The sequence below is a fragment of the Micromys minutus genome (assembly GCF_963924665.1).
Source record: "Micromys minutus genome assembly, chromosome: 6".
NCBI classification, from domain to species: Eukaryota; Metazoa; Chordata; class Mammalia; order Rodentia; family Muridae; genus Micromys; species Micromys minutus.
In genome coordinates this window covers 2042687-2061772 of record NC_137975.1, presented here as the reverse complement: position 1 = coordinate 2061772, position 19086 = coordinate 2042687, and the positions used below count along the sequence as shown (strand labels likewise).

At 41.1% G+C, this 19086-nt stretch overlaps 1 protein-coding gene across 1 annotated transcript in view; it reads left to right on the top strand.

Moving 5' to 3' along the window:
* Positions 1-19086, top strand: part of HMCN1 (hemicentin 1) — a gene marked incomplete at its 3' end in the record, with an annotated part of 402129 nt that overhangs the window by 184013 nt on the left and 199030 nt on the right. Inside the window, exons 12-15 of the mRNA XM_080917798.1 lie at positions 7596-7737; positions 9197-9324; positions 11300-11413; positions 16018-16176. Coding sequence (XP_080773924.1) covers positions 7596-7737; positions 9197-9324; positions 11300-11413; positions 16018-16176 — 543 coding nt within the window. The remainder of the gene's footprint in view (positions 1-7595; positions 7738-9196; positions 9325-11299; positions 11414-16017; positions 16177-19086) is intronic.

The window sequence follows — 19086 nt, the reverse complement described above, 5'->3', positions numbered from 1 at the left end:
GAGACTCAGTAGTTTGTTAACATGACTTCAGAAGTTACCAGGGTGCTTTCACTTCTAAGTAGTGGTTAAGTAAGACTAATGAATATCGTTTAGTTATTTTCCAATCACTGATTAGGTAATTCTGGTAAGTGCTGGTAAAGAATTCTGCGTTTACTATCTTTATTAATGAAGAGTGTCTGAGCCACTAGCTTGAGACCTCTGAGACGTTCCTGAGCCTCTAGACGCCTGAGCGCCTGTGTGTCAGCGTATAAGGTGGTTCTCTGAGTTCTGTGAGCTTCTCTAGCCCAACTTGAGAAGGGGCTACTGTTAACCCTGGAGTGAGTCAGTGACGGTTTTTATTTGGTTATCTGTTTATATTTTTACTTATTCATAAATTTATGTAGCAAGAATTAACTATCTGGCAATGTACCCTTTGCTATATAATAACTATATAATGTGAGATAGTAGCATCCAGTTTCTCCATAATGGAACACAAGATGGTTGTGTGCTGGGTTGTAGATCACATAACGGAATGCGCTAGGCCGCCTTTCTTGCTCCATTCTTAGCACCTAAAACAACGAAAAGAAACAAAGAAAACAAACAAACCACAACAGCAAACCTCTAACCAGAATGTATTAAAGGCATTAAAATAAATATTTACAGGAATGTGAACTAACTACATCAGAGCATCCTGAAGCCTTTAATTCTGCCCTGGGATGCTGGGTAGATTAAGAAGGTTTCACGACTTAATGCCTATGAAATTCCATGAAAAGTAAGTGGGCTCTTAGCGGGTGGTCAGAAAGGTACCTAGTCAAGGAAGCATGAACTCAGAAATGGGAGGAGCCAAGGGTGTGCCCAGTGCAATACAGACCATTCTTACGAAAGCCCCTCCCACCCCTATCCTTTGGAACCTCATTCATTTGCTTACTCAGTGAATTTGTTTATTCATTTTGGAGACAAGGTCTTGCTACATGGACCTGGCTGGCTTAAACTCACAGAGATCCACCTGCCTCTGTTCCCTCCAGCCAGCAGTAGCTCTTTTCTTATAGAATGGGAGGAATCACTTAGACTTGAGAGTTGACGGCACTGCCTCGAACGGAAGGAAGGAAAAGGTTCCGGCATGGCTGTGTTGGGATAGAAAGGCAGGTGAAGGCTGTGGTTCGCACTAAAGGGAAGGAGAGCCAGGAGAGCACGGGAGGTTGTGACCTCACACTAAGCTTCCATGGCAGGTGCCCTTCCAATGCCCGGTGGCTGTATCCCTCACACCATAAGCAATGAATGTGGCCACCAACACAACTGGCTGTTAGAGTCTAAGGGTTCCTTCAAAAGTCCTAGGGAGCTGTGTTTGGTTCTGTGACTCGTCTGTTCTTCTAGGCAGTGACCCCCCCACCCCCTGCTTTCACGCACTGACTTCTGATAGTTCGAGTTTTAGAGACACCAGACTCCTTTGTAAAGTCTCGGTCCCCTAATGCGCCACAAAACAATAATGAACATTTTTTACTTGCTGCTGTTTAAAAGCTAAGTGAAAATATAAATTCAACTTTAGCCTTTCTTTTCTATTTGGAAATCCCACGATTTAGAGAAATTGCTGTAAAACTACCTCTAAAGAGAAGACCTGGTAGTGAATCATTTATTTGAAAACTTTACAGGTGAGAGCAAATTTTCTTAAAATTAAACCCCCCTTATCCATCATGGTTTTTCATCTTGACATATTTTGAGTGATCAGGTCCCAAACAATGCCTAAATAAATGAGTGATTTGGGGGAGGGGTGGAAAACTATTATTAAGCAGAGACATTAGCCTGTAAATAATTGCCAAGACTTAGTTAAAATAAACATGGAAGCCACAAACAAAATACATTAGAAAAGTAGGGTTTTTTTTTGTATAATTTGTAGTTTTCGCCATTAAGATTCTATGATTAGCATAAAATCTAGCCTTACTCTATCACTGATTGTCCCTGAAACTATTGCCCTTTTCTCTTTTAAAAAAAATTATTTATTTATTATTTTACTGATTCACTTTACTTCCTGCTCATTGCCCCCCCATCATCCCTTCCCACAATCTCTCCCCTCCCTGCTCTTCTTCTCCCTTGAGAGGGTGGGGCCCCTCCTGGGTGAACCCCAACCCTGACACATCAAGCATTGTCTCCCACTGAGGCCAGACAAGGCAGCCCCGAGCTGCACATCTGCTACATGTGAGCAGGGAGGCCTTGGTTCAGCCCGTGTATGTTCTTTGGTGACTCAGTCTTTGAGAGCCCCAAGGGTCCAGGGTAGTTGACTCTGTTGGTTCCTGTGGAGTTCCTATCCCCTTCAGGACATGCAATTCTTCCTCCTATTCTTCCATAAGAGTTCTCAAGCTCCGTCCACTGAGACAGATGCTGGGCTATCCCCTTTCTCTTAATAGTCACATTGGCATTTGGCTGTGAATTTTTCTTTAATTTTTTTATTTCTATTTTTGGCAAATTCAGCATCTATCTGCCGAGGTGGATTTTGATCTCTGTCTAGCTCCTTGCCTGTGTGGTTTGTTGCTGGTGCGCCACCTGCTGATAAGTCTACAGATTAGCTGTCTTTCCTCTGAGATTCATACATACTTCTGCCTGTATCTGAGCAAATCAGTCTTTTCCAAGAATGAACCCTATAGTTGCTGACCCTATACCAAATGGTCAGCCCTAAAAACGTGTACATGTGAGCAGCCAAATGGACTTGGTAAGTTGTATGAATATATTTATATGTATATATCTGTAAGGGTAATAATTAAAGGGAAAGGTCATGAGTTTGTGAGGGTGTTGGTGGTGATGGGGATTTTTTGGCCACCATATTGGATGGAATGGCTGATGCTCTTTGTGGAGAGAATAAAGGCAGACACAGAGAAGAAGTTTCGGGAAGCTTTCTTCAACTGTCATGTTAAGAAACTGCGACTCAGATTCTCTTGAGTTATTATAGTTTAGGAAGTAATTTCCACCGGGCAGAAGTTATGGCCAGGTCTTTGTAGTCCCATTGATGAAGTACCACTTGGAAAGTTTACTTTTTAAAAAAGAAAATATGGTGTCTTGCTCTATAGCTCAAACTGTCTTCAAACCTGTAATCCTCCTGCCCCAGCCTCCAGAGTACTAGGACTATAGATATGCAAGCCTGCGGATTGTTGAACTTGGGATTCCCATGGACCAGCTTCCTTCTCCACACAGCTGGTTTCTGATTCTGTTGCCATTGTTTGATTGGTTTGTATATTGATTGATTGTTTTTCGGTTGTCATCCTTGGTTCTTTGGAAGGAACCCTTGGCCACTTACGGAACTTCCCTAATTAGCAAAGGAGAACTTTGAACCATTGAACGATATTCCTCTGCCATCTTTGCTAGTTGCAAATGAATGGCAAGCTCAGGGAGTGAGCGCATGGCATTTTCACTGTGCAAGCTTCGTCATACATGTCATGGCCAGCAGCAGGGGGATTGCTCTGCTAATCAGAAATGGAAGTAATTTGTTTGAGAACAATGTCAACATGTTTTGAAGAAACCGAATGGCCTAAATCAGTAGGTCGATAAATGTTTTTTTGGGATACAATGACTAGTCACAGTTCTCAGAAAACGCAATCAATGGTAGTCATTATGTAATGATTTGAAGTTAGCTTTCTCCATGACAGGTGCAGTTGCTTAGAAGAAGGAGAAACTTCTGCAAAATCCACTTTACAGTTGGACAATAGAGTAGAAATCAGTTTTAGGAATCCAAAGCTAGTTATTTTCCACTTTCTCATGTAGCCTTGTTCACGAGAATCTCATAGATTATTTAACACGCTCACGGCAGGTATCACCTACAAGAAAAAGTAGATTCAGGAACACAATCAATCAGCTATATCTCCAACAGCACAGATCAATCGAATGTCTTGGTTGAATGTAGGTCTCCTCTTCGTCTCTTGGGTCCCTCACCTGACCTTTCATGATTTTGGGTTTTTTTTTTTTTTCTTTCTTTCTTTTTTTTAGCTTCCAGTGGTTTCTTTGAGTCACACCCCCAGTTTTAGATTTCATTATGTAAGTGTTTTCTTTTCCAGTTGTAGCACATGCCAACACATTACTGCATACATGTAAAACCCAAACTTATAATCTGGTAATTCTTTCACGAAAAAATTATGAAGCTATTATTTTAAAGTATTGTTTTAATTAGTTCTTCTCAACCTAGGAAATATGACATTTGAGTTTTGAAAAGTTTTACACCGGGCTGAAGTGATTTAAAAAAAAAAAAACAAAACAAAACAAAAAACCAAGAACAAAAAAAATGTTTAATGTGATTCTGTAGCTGTTGGATTTACAACTGCTTGTGCTGGTCAGGGTTAGAAGTTAAAATAAATGGCAAGCTCTATGTATCTGTATGATAGCTTTAAAGTCTCGTTTGAAACACACACCCACTTTTTGAGACAACAAGAATGGTGAGCAATTTAGCCGCTCCTTCCTCTTCAGAAAGAGGATGCTCACAGCTTTCATCTGCAGAGATACAGCGGCAAGGCCACTTGATGCCAGGTGGAAACCAGAGGGCTGAACAAAGCCTCCAGTGATCCTCCATGCTGTTTCTGTAGGAACGTTAGGTGGGTCTGTATGTTTCCTGTAATAGGAAAAAAGGGTGGATATCTGTCATTAATTAGCCCATGTTGCTGGAAACAACAGTGCAATGAAAAGAGGAACACTTTCCAAGGTGATAGACAAGGATAGACCTTCAGAGGATAGACCTCTCTGAAGTCCAGAATCTCTTCACTGAGTATGAGGTGTGTGTGCACATGACCACAGGTTCGTCCCGTCATTGTTGCTTTGTTAACACGAGAAAGGTGACATAGGTATTAGCATGCTTCTTCCTTGTCAGTAAAGCAAACAGAATTTTAAGTTCCTACTTAACAACAATAAATTTCAAGCATCTAAAGACGATTCTATGCCTCAGTCCTTCTTAAAAGGGAGATTAAAGCACTCATGGGAGGAAATAAAGGGACAAACAGAGGAGCAGGGATTGGAGCTTAAAAGTATTAACATTGGACTAAAACACCAACCAATGAGCACACATGGAGAGACCCATGGCTCCAGGTGCATATGTAGCTGAAGACAGCAGTGTCTGGCATCAATGTGAGAAGGGGCCTTTGGTCCACGGAGGGCACGTTGTCCCAATGGCACCGTTGCTTTGGCTAATACTATGCTGCTGTGGATGCTGGTGGAGGTCGTGGTGGTGGGTAAGTTAGTGAAGGCTGTGAAATTATGGTGAAGACCTCAAATAAAAAGCAATCACATATCCTTAGGACCTAAAACTGGATGTTGGCTTCTACATCCAGCTTTAATGTGTTTTCCCTATTAAAATGAGGTTAACTTTATAAATGAGGAGATATGGATTGGATTTGTGTGGGGGTAGACAAGGTCCTTTGCACTGAAGAGTTAAATTACAATTTTTCTATATCACATCTCGCCCTATCTCCATCTCTTTTCCAAAATGGCTATTTCTCCCTATGGCTTAAAAAAGTAACAATTAAATCCATTATAACTAGAGGGATTATATCCTTATTAACCTAATTAAAGGCTGACTCATTTGGACCATCTTTATTCAAGTGTTCTCCTGTGTTTTCTCGTGCCCTTTCTGACTTTCTTATTGTGTACAGGAATGCTTTTCCCGAGGCAATGGTAAATTTCTCACCTCTCACAGGATGACATCATCCCCGCCGTGTGTTACCCACAGATCTATGCGTGACCCCGGGCAGCACCCTACATCCAGGCTTTATTTGCCCAGTAACCTCTTCATTTTCTGCATCTTAGTTTGAGTAGCTGACGTTTATTTTTACTTTGATATCTGAACCACGGAACCTACCAGGGGGATTTTTGCTGAGATATGGGCCAGGCAAGTTCTGGCAAACCTCACTGCAAGGCACCAAGTTCAGACAAAAATCTTGAGAGGAGCCTGAAGCTTTGCAGAAGTCCTGTGTTAACCTGAGGTAGCCACGAGAAATATTTAGTTTAGAAAGAAGAGACTTAACACATGTGAATATCTAATAAATTGCAAAAAAAAAAAAAAGAAAGAAAGAAAGAAAAAAGGAAAGAAAGGAAGGAAGGAAGGAAGGACGGGAACGGAATGGAATTGGTCCCCTTTCTCTTCTCCCCTGAAGACTGTCAGTGACACCGCAGTACCATGTGCAGCCCCTCAGTCTTCAGAGCCGATGGAGTCCAGATGGACTCACAGTGTGAACTCACTGGCTGTGTCCAGTCTGCTTTGACCTCTGACCTCTGACCTCATGCTTCTCTTTAGCCCTAAGTTCACTGAGGAGAAGAATCTGAGATAATGAGGCTATCTGACCAAGTCTGAAAGATGGAAAAGGCCTTCCAAAGTTGACTTCAAAATCCAGATCCTAATTCAACAGAGGCAATGTAAACAGGGAAAAACAAAAGGAGAGAAAGGTGACTGCCAGCTGCTAGCCATTAAGCACTAATTAGGCTCTTTGTGTAGCCTTCACCGATACTTCCCTTGAGTGAGTAGGGCTTCCATGGAAGAATTTCTCTTCCTGAAAGCAAGTCACAATGTGCCCGCTAACCTGCTGTAGTGACAATACCATAAGAATATCGAAGTCTAGGCTGTTAGTGAATTGCTCAATTTTATCATAAAAAGGAGCCAATGAAATAGACTGTGTGGAGATAGAAAGCCATTCAGTTTATAGATGCAGTCATAGCATAGTTCTGGGTTTGTGTACAGAAGCAAAACCCCACGGAATCACTTTGTTTCTCTTAGGCCTGATGGAATCCTCCCCATGTCTTTCCTTTTACTGCATCTAAACTGGAGGATTTCCCCAGAAGAATTGCGTACTATTTGTCTGATAGCACCTTCTTTGGGGGTGAATTCTTACTGCCTGACAGGGTCTGTTTCAATGCCCCAGTTATACTGCGGCGTCAGATTGCAGGTCTCAAGTTCTGCTTCCAAAAGTCCCTGCAAGTGGAAAGCATTAGGTAATTTGAGCCATTGTCATTTCTTGTTATGTTGAGGTCTTGTGGTTCCTCGTGTATGAGTCACGTGACCTCGTAAGAGGGGCTGGCAGTTATTATGACTGAAGAATGTCTTGCCTTCCATAAACTGTGCTAAGTATCTTTTAGATCCAACCCATCGCAATGCTAAATGCTGTGGAAAATACTAGGAGACACACAGTCTGAAAGATGTGATCTGATTTCAACAGAAATATGGTTAATAGATCGAAAAAGAAAAAAATGGGTGTGAACAGAGCAGACAGTATTACCAGAACAAGTTGTGTCTCCGAACCTGCCTTCACTGTTTGGAAAGACATGAAGGCTCCACTTTAGGTCACTGATTGAGAACAGGGTTAACATGAAATTTTATAACAGCGGACCAAAGCTAGAGCCTACAGGTGGGAAAAGGTCACAGTACAGCTCATGGTGACCTGTGGAGAGAGAAACATATCACCAGGGTCAAGTTCCCCTGCTTGCCAAGGGAGATTCGCTTCTCTGGCTTTTATTTCCTTTGGTCTCCTTTTGCTGATAATGCCAGACCTGTGATTGGGCTGTGGTAGGGTCCCCCTCCAAACTTCTGATTAACACTCACTTCTTGTGCCAATATAAATGGGCATCTCACTGTCAAACTTCCACTTTGTTTACAGAAAAACCGAAAGTCACTGTGATGCCCAGGAACCAGTCTTTCACAGGAGGGTCTGAGGTCCTCATCATGTGTTCTGCCACAGGCTATCCCACACCAAGAATCGTCTGGACCTTTAATGGGACGACTCTCATGGGTTCACACAGGTACTGGGTTTGTATCATCTTCTTTGTTTCTATTGAATTAAATTTGGGGAGCAGGTTCATCAGCCCTGATCCTCAGTATTCAAAACTTGAAAATCTATTTGGTTAAGAAATCTCAAAGGTTGCAAATGGTGACTTTCAAAAGCATAAGTTTATTAATCCTTAATTTTGATAGTTAAAGTGTATCCTACCAACTTTTGAGTTGTAAACATGGCTTGTTATTATTTATCTTAAAGTGGAATGGGATAATACACTGTGTCTGGAGGTAATATTGTGTAGTTATAATCAATATATGTAGGGCATCGTCATGAATTTAGTGGGGAAAGAGGGAGAGGAAGGAAAGACACAAAGGAAGTTTTATCCCACATTGCACATATTCTTGGTAACTGCATGCACTCTTGCTTTAGTGCAGTAAGAAGTCCTTTATGCTCCTGCATGCTTCACAGAGTCCTCTGGGCTCTGACAGTAATAGATACATGGCCCAGAAATATCAAGGCTCTGGCCATCAGGCTTCCAAGACTCCTGGTTTGGCCTGAGGTGGAGACTTAGATTTGCTCCAGTAAGCTTCTATTCTCAGACTTAGCCCAGAGTCTGTGGGTGACATCAGGAACCACTTCTCTCGGGGTTTTCATGTTAATGGACCCTTTTCTGAGCAGGTCACCACAGGAGCCAAGGATACCTGTGTACAGAATCCAGTACTTCCATTTAGGAACTGGTTTGGATCAAGTGCTGTGACCTCTTTACACATTTGTAAAACGGATACTTACATTTTCTGGCTCATCTGGTTATTGGGAAGATTGACAGTTTTAATACATAGAAAGCCTCTACAGCAGTCTCTGACCTTAGGCCAATTCTAGATCCATGATATCCTTGATAGTTTCATCAACTTAACACAATCTAGAGTCAGCTGAGGGGAGTCTCCATGGTGGATTGTCTGGATCAGGTTGGTCTGTGGGTATGCCTCTGAGGGGTTTTACAGATCTGGGTTAAGTGAAGTGGGAAGACACACTCTGGATGCAGGCCACAGCATCTCATAGGCTGGGTCCAGAATGAAGAGTGAAGTGGTGGCATCCATGCTTTACTCTCTCCTTGCTTTGGATGGTGGTTGTGATGAGAAAAGCTACTTCAGTTTCCTGTGTGTCTTCCCCATGGAGGTGACACATAGCCTGGAACTGTACACCAAATAACCCCTACTCTCATATTGCTTTTTGTCAAGGTATTTTATCAGAGAAGCTAGGCATAAAACCAAGAGAGTATCTATTATTATTATTATTATTATTATTATTATTATTATTATTATTATTACATATTTCCTTATCATACTATGCTCTTAATGATGCTTAAAGTGAACACAATCCAATAATTCTGAACTATTCAAAGAGGGTACTACAAGGTCTTGATACTATAACACAAAGCAACTATTGCACTATTTTTAATTTTAGTTTTTCTTTTTAATCCAAAGGTACAGGATGATCTCAGAAGGCACTTTATTCATTAAGAATGCAGTTCCCAAAGATGCAGGGACCTACGGTTGCCTAGCAAGCAATGCAGCCGGAATGGATAAGCAAACTTCTACTCTCAGATACATAGGCAAGTATAACCAGGCAATGGGGGGGTCACAAGGCAACGGGAATGGGGTGGATGTTATTGTAAGCAGTAGGAAAGTCCGTCCAGATCAGTAATGTTAGAGACAGATTATACCCAGTATTGTAAATTATCACTAATTCCACACATTGAAAGATTGTTCATGAGTGAGGAAATGTTTGTCAGCAGAAATCTAGAAGTTTCCAGCTTGTGAAAGACTTCTAGACCATCATCTACAGAATTTTATACCATGCCATGGTTCATTTCCCGTAATGTTTCTACTTCAAAATAAAATTTTCTTTGTCTTTTCTCATCTCACCTTCCATTTTATACCTACCAACTTAAAATCAAATTGTGTATCATATTGTTTTCATATTTTATCTACCATTTTCTCTTCCAAACTTAAAGCAAAATGATTGATGTGTATATAATGTTATTGTTTCAAGGGAGATCTATCTTTAATTGAACTTCCTAATACTGGTTAAAAATACGATGTTCCCAGTGCCCAGTTGCAAACTGTGAGTAATTTATTTGGAAAAAGATACCGTTTTCCCCCATTTCCACTTGGCTCCAAGCATGGTAACACCTTAAGGCTATCAGCCCGGGGAAGGAAGTGTTGGAAAAGCCACCAGAAGAATAGAGAATGAGTTGGCAAAAAAATTATACATTGATGAAAAGTCATCATGTCCTAAGAGCCTGAAAAAAGTGACCAAAAGACAGGTACATGAAGAGTAATTAAGGGGATGTGGGCTCAGATTCAGAAATGATTGACTTTAAATGTCCACGGAAAACGGGCAGAGAGGCAGCGGAGGAAAAGGACTCAGACGCAGTGAAGAAAACGGGAATCTGCGAGTCGGAATTAAATTTCACGTCATTCACAGAAAAGCCAAAAGATCCAGCACGTTTCTTTGCTGTGTAACATCCCAGATCATGCCAAATGCTAGCCCCCAGCATTTTAAAGGCTCGCAAAATGGGGGTGGATCTGGAAAACTATAAAAGCTAAGCACTGACAATGCTGCGCCAGGCTGGCCGGTGGAGATGGGGTGTCTCCGGAGGTTAAGGTGGATTCTGAGGGAAGAATGTGAGAGTTCCCCAGGAGAGAGGATTTAAGTTAAGTCTGAAGGAACTAGTGGAATTCGAAGAGCCACTGTGGCAAAGGAGACTTTGGGGAAGATGGCCAAAAGCAAAGGCAGGGCAAGGAACAGAAGAGAGCTGCGTTTTGCCTGGTGGTGAGCCTGCAGGTGAGGTTGAGAAGGGTCACAGTTCCCTGGCTTTGAAAGCCAAACCCTTCAAGGCAGCCGGCATGGCGGGAGGGGTTTTAAAATCAGGGAGGTGATAAGATCCTGTTTCTCGAAGTTGCTTAAAACAACCTCAGATGAAGTCAGGAAGGTCTTGAACCATTTAGGGAAGAGAAAGTGTGTGAGCTCAGGGTAAAGAAAAAAAAAAGCAGTAAGCATGGCAGGAGAAAGCAGAGAAAATGGCGGGAGGCAATTTATTACAGAATACAAGATTCACATTACAGTTTTCACCCGTCTGTGATTGCGTTAGCTGATAATCTTAACACTATCTCTCCTCTCCTTCGAGTCCAGTTTTATTTCCATCACACCTCTCTCCTGTTCTTTTAGTGTTTAGGCCGTGGGCTCTATGTGTCTGAGCCCATTCTCCCAGCAGACCTCTATTTCATCAAGAGCTCTTAATCACATCCCTTCGCTTCGTACCTTTGTTTGCTTTGAGGCTGTTAAAAGAACCTCATAATTATTTTAAGCTTTTCTCACTATTTTCTGTCTAACAACCTTGCTTTGGCTTCAACATTCCTCTTTTCATCTAATGCATCTGTGCACATACGTAGTATGAGACTGTCTTTCTGCTTATAAACCCAAGCGGGGGCAAAGCACTGGTGTTAACTAACATTCATTGATTCATTCAACAAACAAACCAAGTCCACATAGATGTTGACTGCCTGGGTCTTTGTGTTTTTCAGAAGCCCCAAAGTTGGTGGTGGTTCAGAGTGAGCTCTTGGTGGCCCTTGGGGATACAACTGTTATGGAATGTAAAACTTCTGGGATTCCTCCACCCCAAGTAAAGTGGTTCAAAGGTACATTTCATAAGTATGTTCATCTCTGGCTCATTTTGTTTGTTTTCTTTTTTTCCCCGGGGAAAAAAAGATTTGTTACAAATTTGTTTTGGTGTGTGACTTCGCAGGCCTCTAAAATGTGTTTATGATCTCGCTGGAGACAATAGTTCAAAATTCCAAACTCTGAATTTCAGGATTTGACATCTGGTACGGATTACAGGACTGTGAAATCAAAGCAGGAGAAGTCTGTCTCGCTAACCCAGCTGAACATTCTCTTTGTTAGCTCAGGACTGTTTCCTGTGGAGAGAACTGTCCAAGAATATTTAGTTGACGTTTAAAATAGCTTCCCTGGTTTGAGGTCACTTTTCTTAGAGATGAGTGTTCACACTATTAAAATGCAAGGTGCTCAAGGAAGCCTTCCGTAAGAGGCTCAACTGCAGACACATGGAGCCTCACAGGAAAGAACAGAGAAGCATCTGTCTTGGTCAGTTTCAACATACTCCCTCCCATCAGCTATAGAATTGACATGTACATTTTAATGTATAGATAATACCGGGGATTCTATAACACCAACCCAGCAAGGCTCTACCGGGTCTCAAAGAAGCCTGGTCCAAGCACAGATGCTGGTAATCTGTGTGCAAACCCTGCTTCTGCTTCCCTCCTGATGATAAAAGCAAAGAAAACGCTGTAGACATTCTAAGAGGGAGGTTGCTAGGATTATTGAGATGCTGTTTGCAAAATACTTTTTAATCTTTCAGATGAAAAATGCTAAGTAGCACAAAGCCCCACTGTTATGATTCTGTTTGTTAAATCATAGGCGTTCCCATAGCAACAGGTTGATGTCATAATCACAAAATTATGAATTCACATCGGGTTCAGACTTAGGGAACACGAGGTGAAGAGACAAAGGCTTTATGTAAAAAAAATATTTTTAAGTAATATAAATCAAAAGTAAGACGGGAAACCGAGTAATAATGCTATTTCTGTGCTTTGCTCAAAGGTTTTTTTCGTGGCTATATTGTCCCGGATACTAATTAAAAACTGTATGCTGGTTTTGTTCCTTGATGAAATTTATTGTCTTGACTATAAACTAATTTTACTTATTGGAAATACTCAGTCTTTGAATCTCCATTTTGATAAATGTGTAACTTCCAATAGAATTAAGTAGAACAGAAAGTCAGCATCTGTGACATGGTGGTGAGAGATGAGGGTGACGGTTCAGAGCATTACGGTGACTCCTCTTGGAATTCACATGGAAAGTCTTGCTCACAAAGTAGGTTACTTACCTGAAGACCTCATGTCAATCCCTGACCCTCAAACAGCTAAGGAGGGGGAGGGAACCATGTTGCATTCTGGAACATTCTGGAATTTGCTTGTTTCTCTTCTCCACCGTAACTACTGAAGCTGAGTGAGTTCCATGAACAACATCCCAGTGGATTTCAATCCACATGGACACGAGCGATTGGTACATCATACTGTGAGGTATAATTCAATACTTATGAAGGATGCACGTCCCTGAACTCTGTATCTGTTCAGTCCCCCTGCCAGTCACAGGCAGGCAGGTTATTGCATAAGCAGTCAGCATCACCAAGAGAAAAGTAGAAGCTAAAGCCTTCCTCCTGTAGACGGAGTCGGAGGCACGTGGGCTCTTCTGTCCTGGGGACAAGGTAATAGGGGAGGACAGGAAATAGGATCTCATAAAAACCACAGGAGTAGAGGAGAGTTCCTGCCTTAACCTCAGAATAATTTAGGCAACTATGTTTGACTAAATTAGTGTTTATATGTGTGTGTGTGTGTATGCATATGCATATACATATATATATATTTCAATCCATCAAAGAAAAGCTATTCCATAAGGCAAAGTGCCCTCTGAGAGTATAGGTCTTTAATTACTAGAAATGAACAGTATATAGTGGTCTTAAGGGAAAATCAGAGACACCATTAAATTCTAATGTAAAGGATATTTGTAGTAAAGTATAAAATTGGATTTATTTATTGAGACTGATGGTTCTTTAATGTAGTTTAAGGTCTCTGGGGATTTATTAACTACTGTTTGAAGGGACTCACATGCCCCACTGAGACATTTGTCTTTTTACTTTCTTTGTCTTCTGAGTGGGGAAGTTTCTGGAGGTGACATGATGTATGGTATCCAATAAAGAAAAGGCAGAGGCAAGTATGGACAGTCAGCTGCCTTCTATTAGACAGCATGGCAAGTTACAAAAACGTAAAAAAATGCCACTCTCTCACTAAATATTTTCTGGTTTGGAAAATATTAATTTTATAAGATATATTTATTATGAAAAATATATAGTATAATGAGTTTTAAGTAAAATAAGTCATGGTTATATGTTTGAACTTTCCAGTTTGATTTCTGACATATTAAATACAAATAAATATAATCCATACAAATAAAAATAATCACTGGTATTCACGGTCCTTTATCTTGAGACAGAGTTTCTCCATGTGGTCTTGGCTGTACTAAAAACCTTTTCCTAGACGAGGCTGCCTTGAACTCCCAGAGATTCCTGCCTCTGTCCCCCAAGTACTAGGATTAAAGGCAGCCTCAGTCACTTTTTAGAGGACACTGGAGGGCCCTTGAGACAAACTTTATGATAGCAAGTTAATTACCATCAACCATTTGAAAAGCTCTAGTGACAAACTTTAAATCCACAGAGTCCAAAGTTGAGTCAGATGTTGGGAATGTGAGGACCTTCCCCAGTAGTGAGGATGATTAAATCTCTAAATCGATCTAGAAAGTTTCTTTTTAAATCTGATTTTAATACTGAAGCTAAATAATCCCCATCCCAACTCCACCTGAGAAGATCTACACTCCTCTGGCTTCTCTATAGTTTGATGAATAATTTCTATTAGAAATAAGGAAATGAGGAAAAGAAGATTATCAAAATGTGATCAAAATAGAAACTTGATTGAACTTGTGTTCTGTAGTTCCTACTGAGCTTTGTGACTAGCGTTCCTTCAGCTACTTGGAACAAAAGGTACCAGCGAAAGGTCTGTATTTCATCTTCTGACCCAGACAGCATCTCCTGACATACACGAGGGAGATAGAAGTGAGATGTAAAATACAAAATTCAAATGCATGTTAGTCCAAACTTCCTAAGACTTGAGCAACAGTGAGGCCAGCCTGCTCCCGCCAGTGGTGGGGGGAAAGTTCTGACACCATTGTCTGCTTTTTTTTAATTAAACTTTCCCAGAGGCACTTAGGAAAAGCTTTCGCTGCCTCTCTCTCCTTTGCGAGTGGAGTAGGAAGTATCAAGACTGAGGCGGCTGGTTGGTTTGACATTAGAATACTGGAAATACTGTTTGGGGCATCGGCACATGTTTGCGTATACATTTTTCTTTCTCCAAATTTAGAGATCGGTTAACTTCCCTTCTTCAGGAAATTACATTAACAAGAGAATTGTGTGAATATTGCTTAATCTCAGTGGTCAGTCCTGTTTGCAACATTCCCTTAGAGACCTACTAGCACTCAGTTTTTCCTCTTTGTTCTTTGCATATTTGAAGCAAGGAGTTGCACAAAAGTGATCCTCAGTTCCGGGATATGTGACTGATGTACCCTGTGTAAAATATAAGATGTAACATTTTAGAAATTACCTTTCAAATTTGAGGGATCTCATTAAACCCTAAGAGCAAGGACCGTGAAACTTCTGGAAAGGAGTTGTGGATTTTAAAAGCCTCATAATACTCTGAATCATCCATCATACAACAAAAGAAAAAAGAATCACTAAATGGAATTACCGATCTCATGCTATGTGCTTTTATAATCTGCTGGTCATTGAAGTTAATCTCAGTTTTTGATTGGGAGACCTTTTGAGAGGAGAGCACAGATGTGTGTAAAAATCTTCCTTCTGACTCTTTTGAAGCATTATGTCCTTCAGTAGTAAGTGGTTCATGGGGGACCAGAAGCTCTGTTGGGACTTAAGCATGTGGAGGCAACCCAGATGTAACCAGTGCTTCTGGGTCCACCCTGGCCTTTCTTTGAAATCCTCATCAGCTTCCACCAAATGCTCTGTCATTCCAAATTCAAAGTTTTCATGAATGTTAGTTGGGGTAACCTAAGAGGTTAATATGAACCAACTACTCTTTGTGTTTTCGCAGCAAGCTTTCCTTCCTTTTCCAATCAGCCTTCTTCTCTAGCCATGTATCCACATTTCTCAGCCAGTTTAGAATTGTCACAAGACAAACCAGAACCAACACCATTCAGCGAAGAGCTAATTCCTGAGATCTCCCACAGTTCAGGGTCACTGAAATGTCTCATGCCACACGGAGAGCAGAAAGAAGCCTGTTCTCATCCTTGTCCTTGTTGGTCCCCGTCTTAACTGCCTTTGACTGACTAAAGCCACGCTTCTGGTTGCAGCCTGCCTCACTTTCTACAGCTTCAGGAGCTTTTATTGGGACCCAGAGAGATGGAAAAAGCAGCTGTTCACAGTCCTTTACAGCACCGGCTTTTATTCCATATAAAGCAAAGTGTTTGTGTTGTGCAAGACACCATGGGAATTCAAAACATTGCAATCATCCTAATTCAGAAGTTTCAAAACCCTCTCAGTGGCAGAACAAATCTTGTCAATTTCTTACTGTCTAACGCTCTTCCTCTTGTTTTGACCTAGGAGATCTCGAGTTGAGGCCTTCAACCTTCCTCAGTATTGATCCTCTCATGGGTCTTTTGAAGATTCAAGAAACACAAGATCTGGATGCAGGCGATTATACCTGCGTAGCCATCAACGATGCTGGGAGAGCATCGGGCAGACTAACTCTGGATGTAGGCTGTAAGCGTTCATTGTTTAAACTTTTCCGAAACCGAGTAGTTATTTTCCGTGTCAACCAACTGTGTAACAGTTTAGCAGAAGTATTGGTCAGAATGGCAAATCTAGCATGGGCATTTCAGATGACCAACTTAATAACCATGGCTAGCAATTCTTAGGAGCTTTCGGTGAGAATGTTGCATGGTTTATCCCATTCAACCAGTGGTTCTCAACCTTCCTCAGGCTGTGACCCTTATCCAAGTATTACCACAGTTCCTCATTTGCAGTGACACCTTAACCATAACATTATTTTTCGTGGCTCCTTCATAACTGAAATTTTGCTGCTCAGTGGTGTCTCAGAAATACGTTTTCCAATGGTCCGAACCCACAGGTTGAGAACTGCTGTATTATGTTCTCCAAAGCCCCCTCCCCTTCTCTGTCTACCACAAAGTTAAGCACAGTAAGCTTAACAGAGCTGAAGAGTTCACGAGGGCTGCAGAACGTGGGAGGGGCGGACCTGGGTGTTTCACTACGAGTTATCTGACCTCAGAGATTGCCATCCATTGGGCCTTCAGATTCCCAGTTATTAACATCTGGAGGCCAGAAAGTAGAGTTTGTCCCTAGACCATAATCCGGAGGTGTAGATGGCAGAAAAGGTAACAGATTGTGCTTTTGATTTCGTTTCCAAAAAATCCACTAAAAGTTACTCCCCAGTGTATGAACTAAAGGAATAACTACAAATGAGTCCAGTCACCACGAGATGATGCTGTGCGTGAGTGACAGCTGCATTTGTGTCCTCAGGAAAGTTAGATCTCTCCCCCATCTCTGCTTCATGTCTCTGTAGAAAATAATGCGAAACAACAACAACAAAAAACCTGCATGCAGCATTATAAAACTAGAAATAAAGCAGAACTTGTTTTTCATGGAAAAGGATGTGGCAGCTTGATTTTAACTGATAATTAAATATTTACATTTTTTAAACTTGTAAAGTATAGAATATCACCAAATTGTGTCTTCTTATCTGTATGTCATATAGAATGCTTTGGGGTTTTTTTTTTTTTTTTTCTTTTTGTATCGTGCTCAAACTGTTTTTGAAAATATGAGCGAGGAAAACAGATCTTTTACAAACCATTTCAGTTCTAATATCTTAAGCCTTTAAGTGAAAGTTATGGCCCTGTGTACTTGATATTTTGTTTCATGGCGACAATTTTTTTTCCTCCCTGGGACCTGTTATGATGCTGGTCCCTTGCCCTCTTCCTGAATATGCCCTTGAAATTTTAATATGGAATGCTGGGAGTGACACAAAGATTACTATAGACTCTGTCCAATATGGTGTAAGATGTCCAGGGTGGCGCTTTAATAAACTCCGTTATTATTAAGATAAATATGTTGGAAAGAAGTTAGGGACTGCTGGTTGGAGGGGGAGCTCTGATTCTTCTGGATGACTTTCCAATACACTGGTTTTGGAAATGTAAGACTTTCAAGTAAGCAAGCCCATCTAGATCCAGAATTCTTGTTTTTTAGAAACACAATAAGGGTAAAATTTCAGTCCCCAGCACCTTCTGTTCTGTTTCTCACTGATTCCCACGGAGACGTTTTATGCTTACGCAACATTCTTTTGCACATTCTAGCTCTACAGAGACAGAGAAACAAACGGCCTTAGCGAAGTCCCACTTTGGGATTTTAGAAAGTCTGAGAATCACATACACACTTCTTTGCTTACAGACTGTTTCTTCTGAATTTCTTTCCTTTTGGTTTTTGCACTCTTTAGGTTCTCTCTACAGTCCAGCCATGCACCATATGAAGGCAGCAGCATCCTTTCTTGATGTCCCACAGGGATGAGTCAGTAACTCTTCTCGCTACTATGACAAAAAATACTAGCATAAAACCAACTGAAAGTGGGAGTACATTTGGCTTCTAGCGCGAGCATACCTAGCCTCTTATAGCAGAAGAGACATAGCAGGAGGGAAATGTGGATGACCTTAGTCTGTGGCTAGGACGTGGTGACAGAGGGGTACTTCTACTCAGCTTGCTTTGTCCGAGACCTCACCCACAGAGACATGACTTTCCAGAAAGAGTCTTACACCCTCCATTAAACCTCTCTGGAAGCATCGTCAAAAACATCCCCAGGTGATTGAAAATGCCCTTGACAGTTAGCATCAGCCATCAGAGCTGGATTCTGGAACTTTCCAAATAATACCTCTAGCTCCACTTCACTCTATAATTGAGGCTGATCATCCCTCAAGATTCTTACTGGTCATGACTCATCTAATGCAATAGGATGAGCAGAATTCGATTTCTATACTTGACCCCAGTAAGTACTCCGAATGAACCATCAACAGAAACCCGTCATGTGCTTTCTGTGGCTTTGACCCTTGCTTAACAGTTGGGAGATGACGTACTATTGAAGTTGGTTCCATAGCTCTTGGGCTTTCATTGTACCTTAACATATTCTTCATGATACCCTCCCGAAAAGCACATAAGGTCTGATTAGCTTGACCTGCCCACAGGGGACAACAGTTACTCATGGTGTCTCTACAGCAAACCATGGTTGTAGACATGACTGTGGTTTTTATTATGAGGTTTAAAAGAAAACACATTATGGACTGAAACCTTCTCCGGAATTAATATAGTGGTTAAGAATACAGGCACTTGAAAGAAAATGGGCTATGTCCCTGACTTTCCTTTTATAGATATGTATGACATTTACTTTACAGGTGATGTGAAATGAAATGAGGTATCATCACTTACACACACCCGGCATGTTAACTATTACCTATGGGGCCGATAAATGTAACACGCATCTTCATGTATGTAGGGGAATATTTTCTTTCTTTGGGTCTCAAACTTCATATTAGAATGCATACATAAAGTGATACAGTATTGAAGACTAGATTTTGCTCTTTTAATGTGAAATTCATTATTGAAATTTGA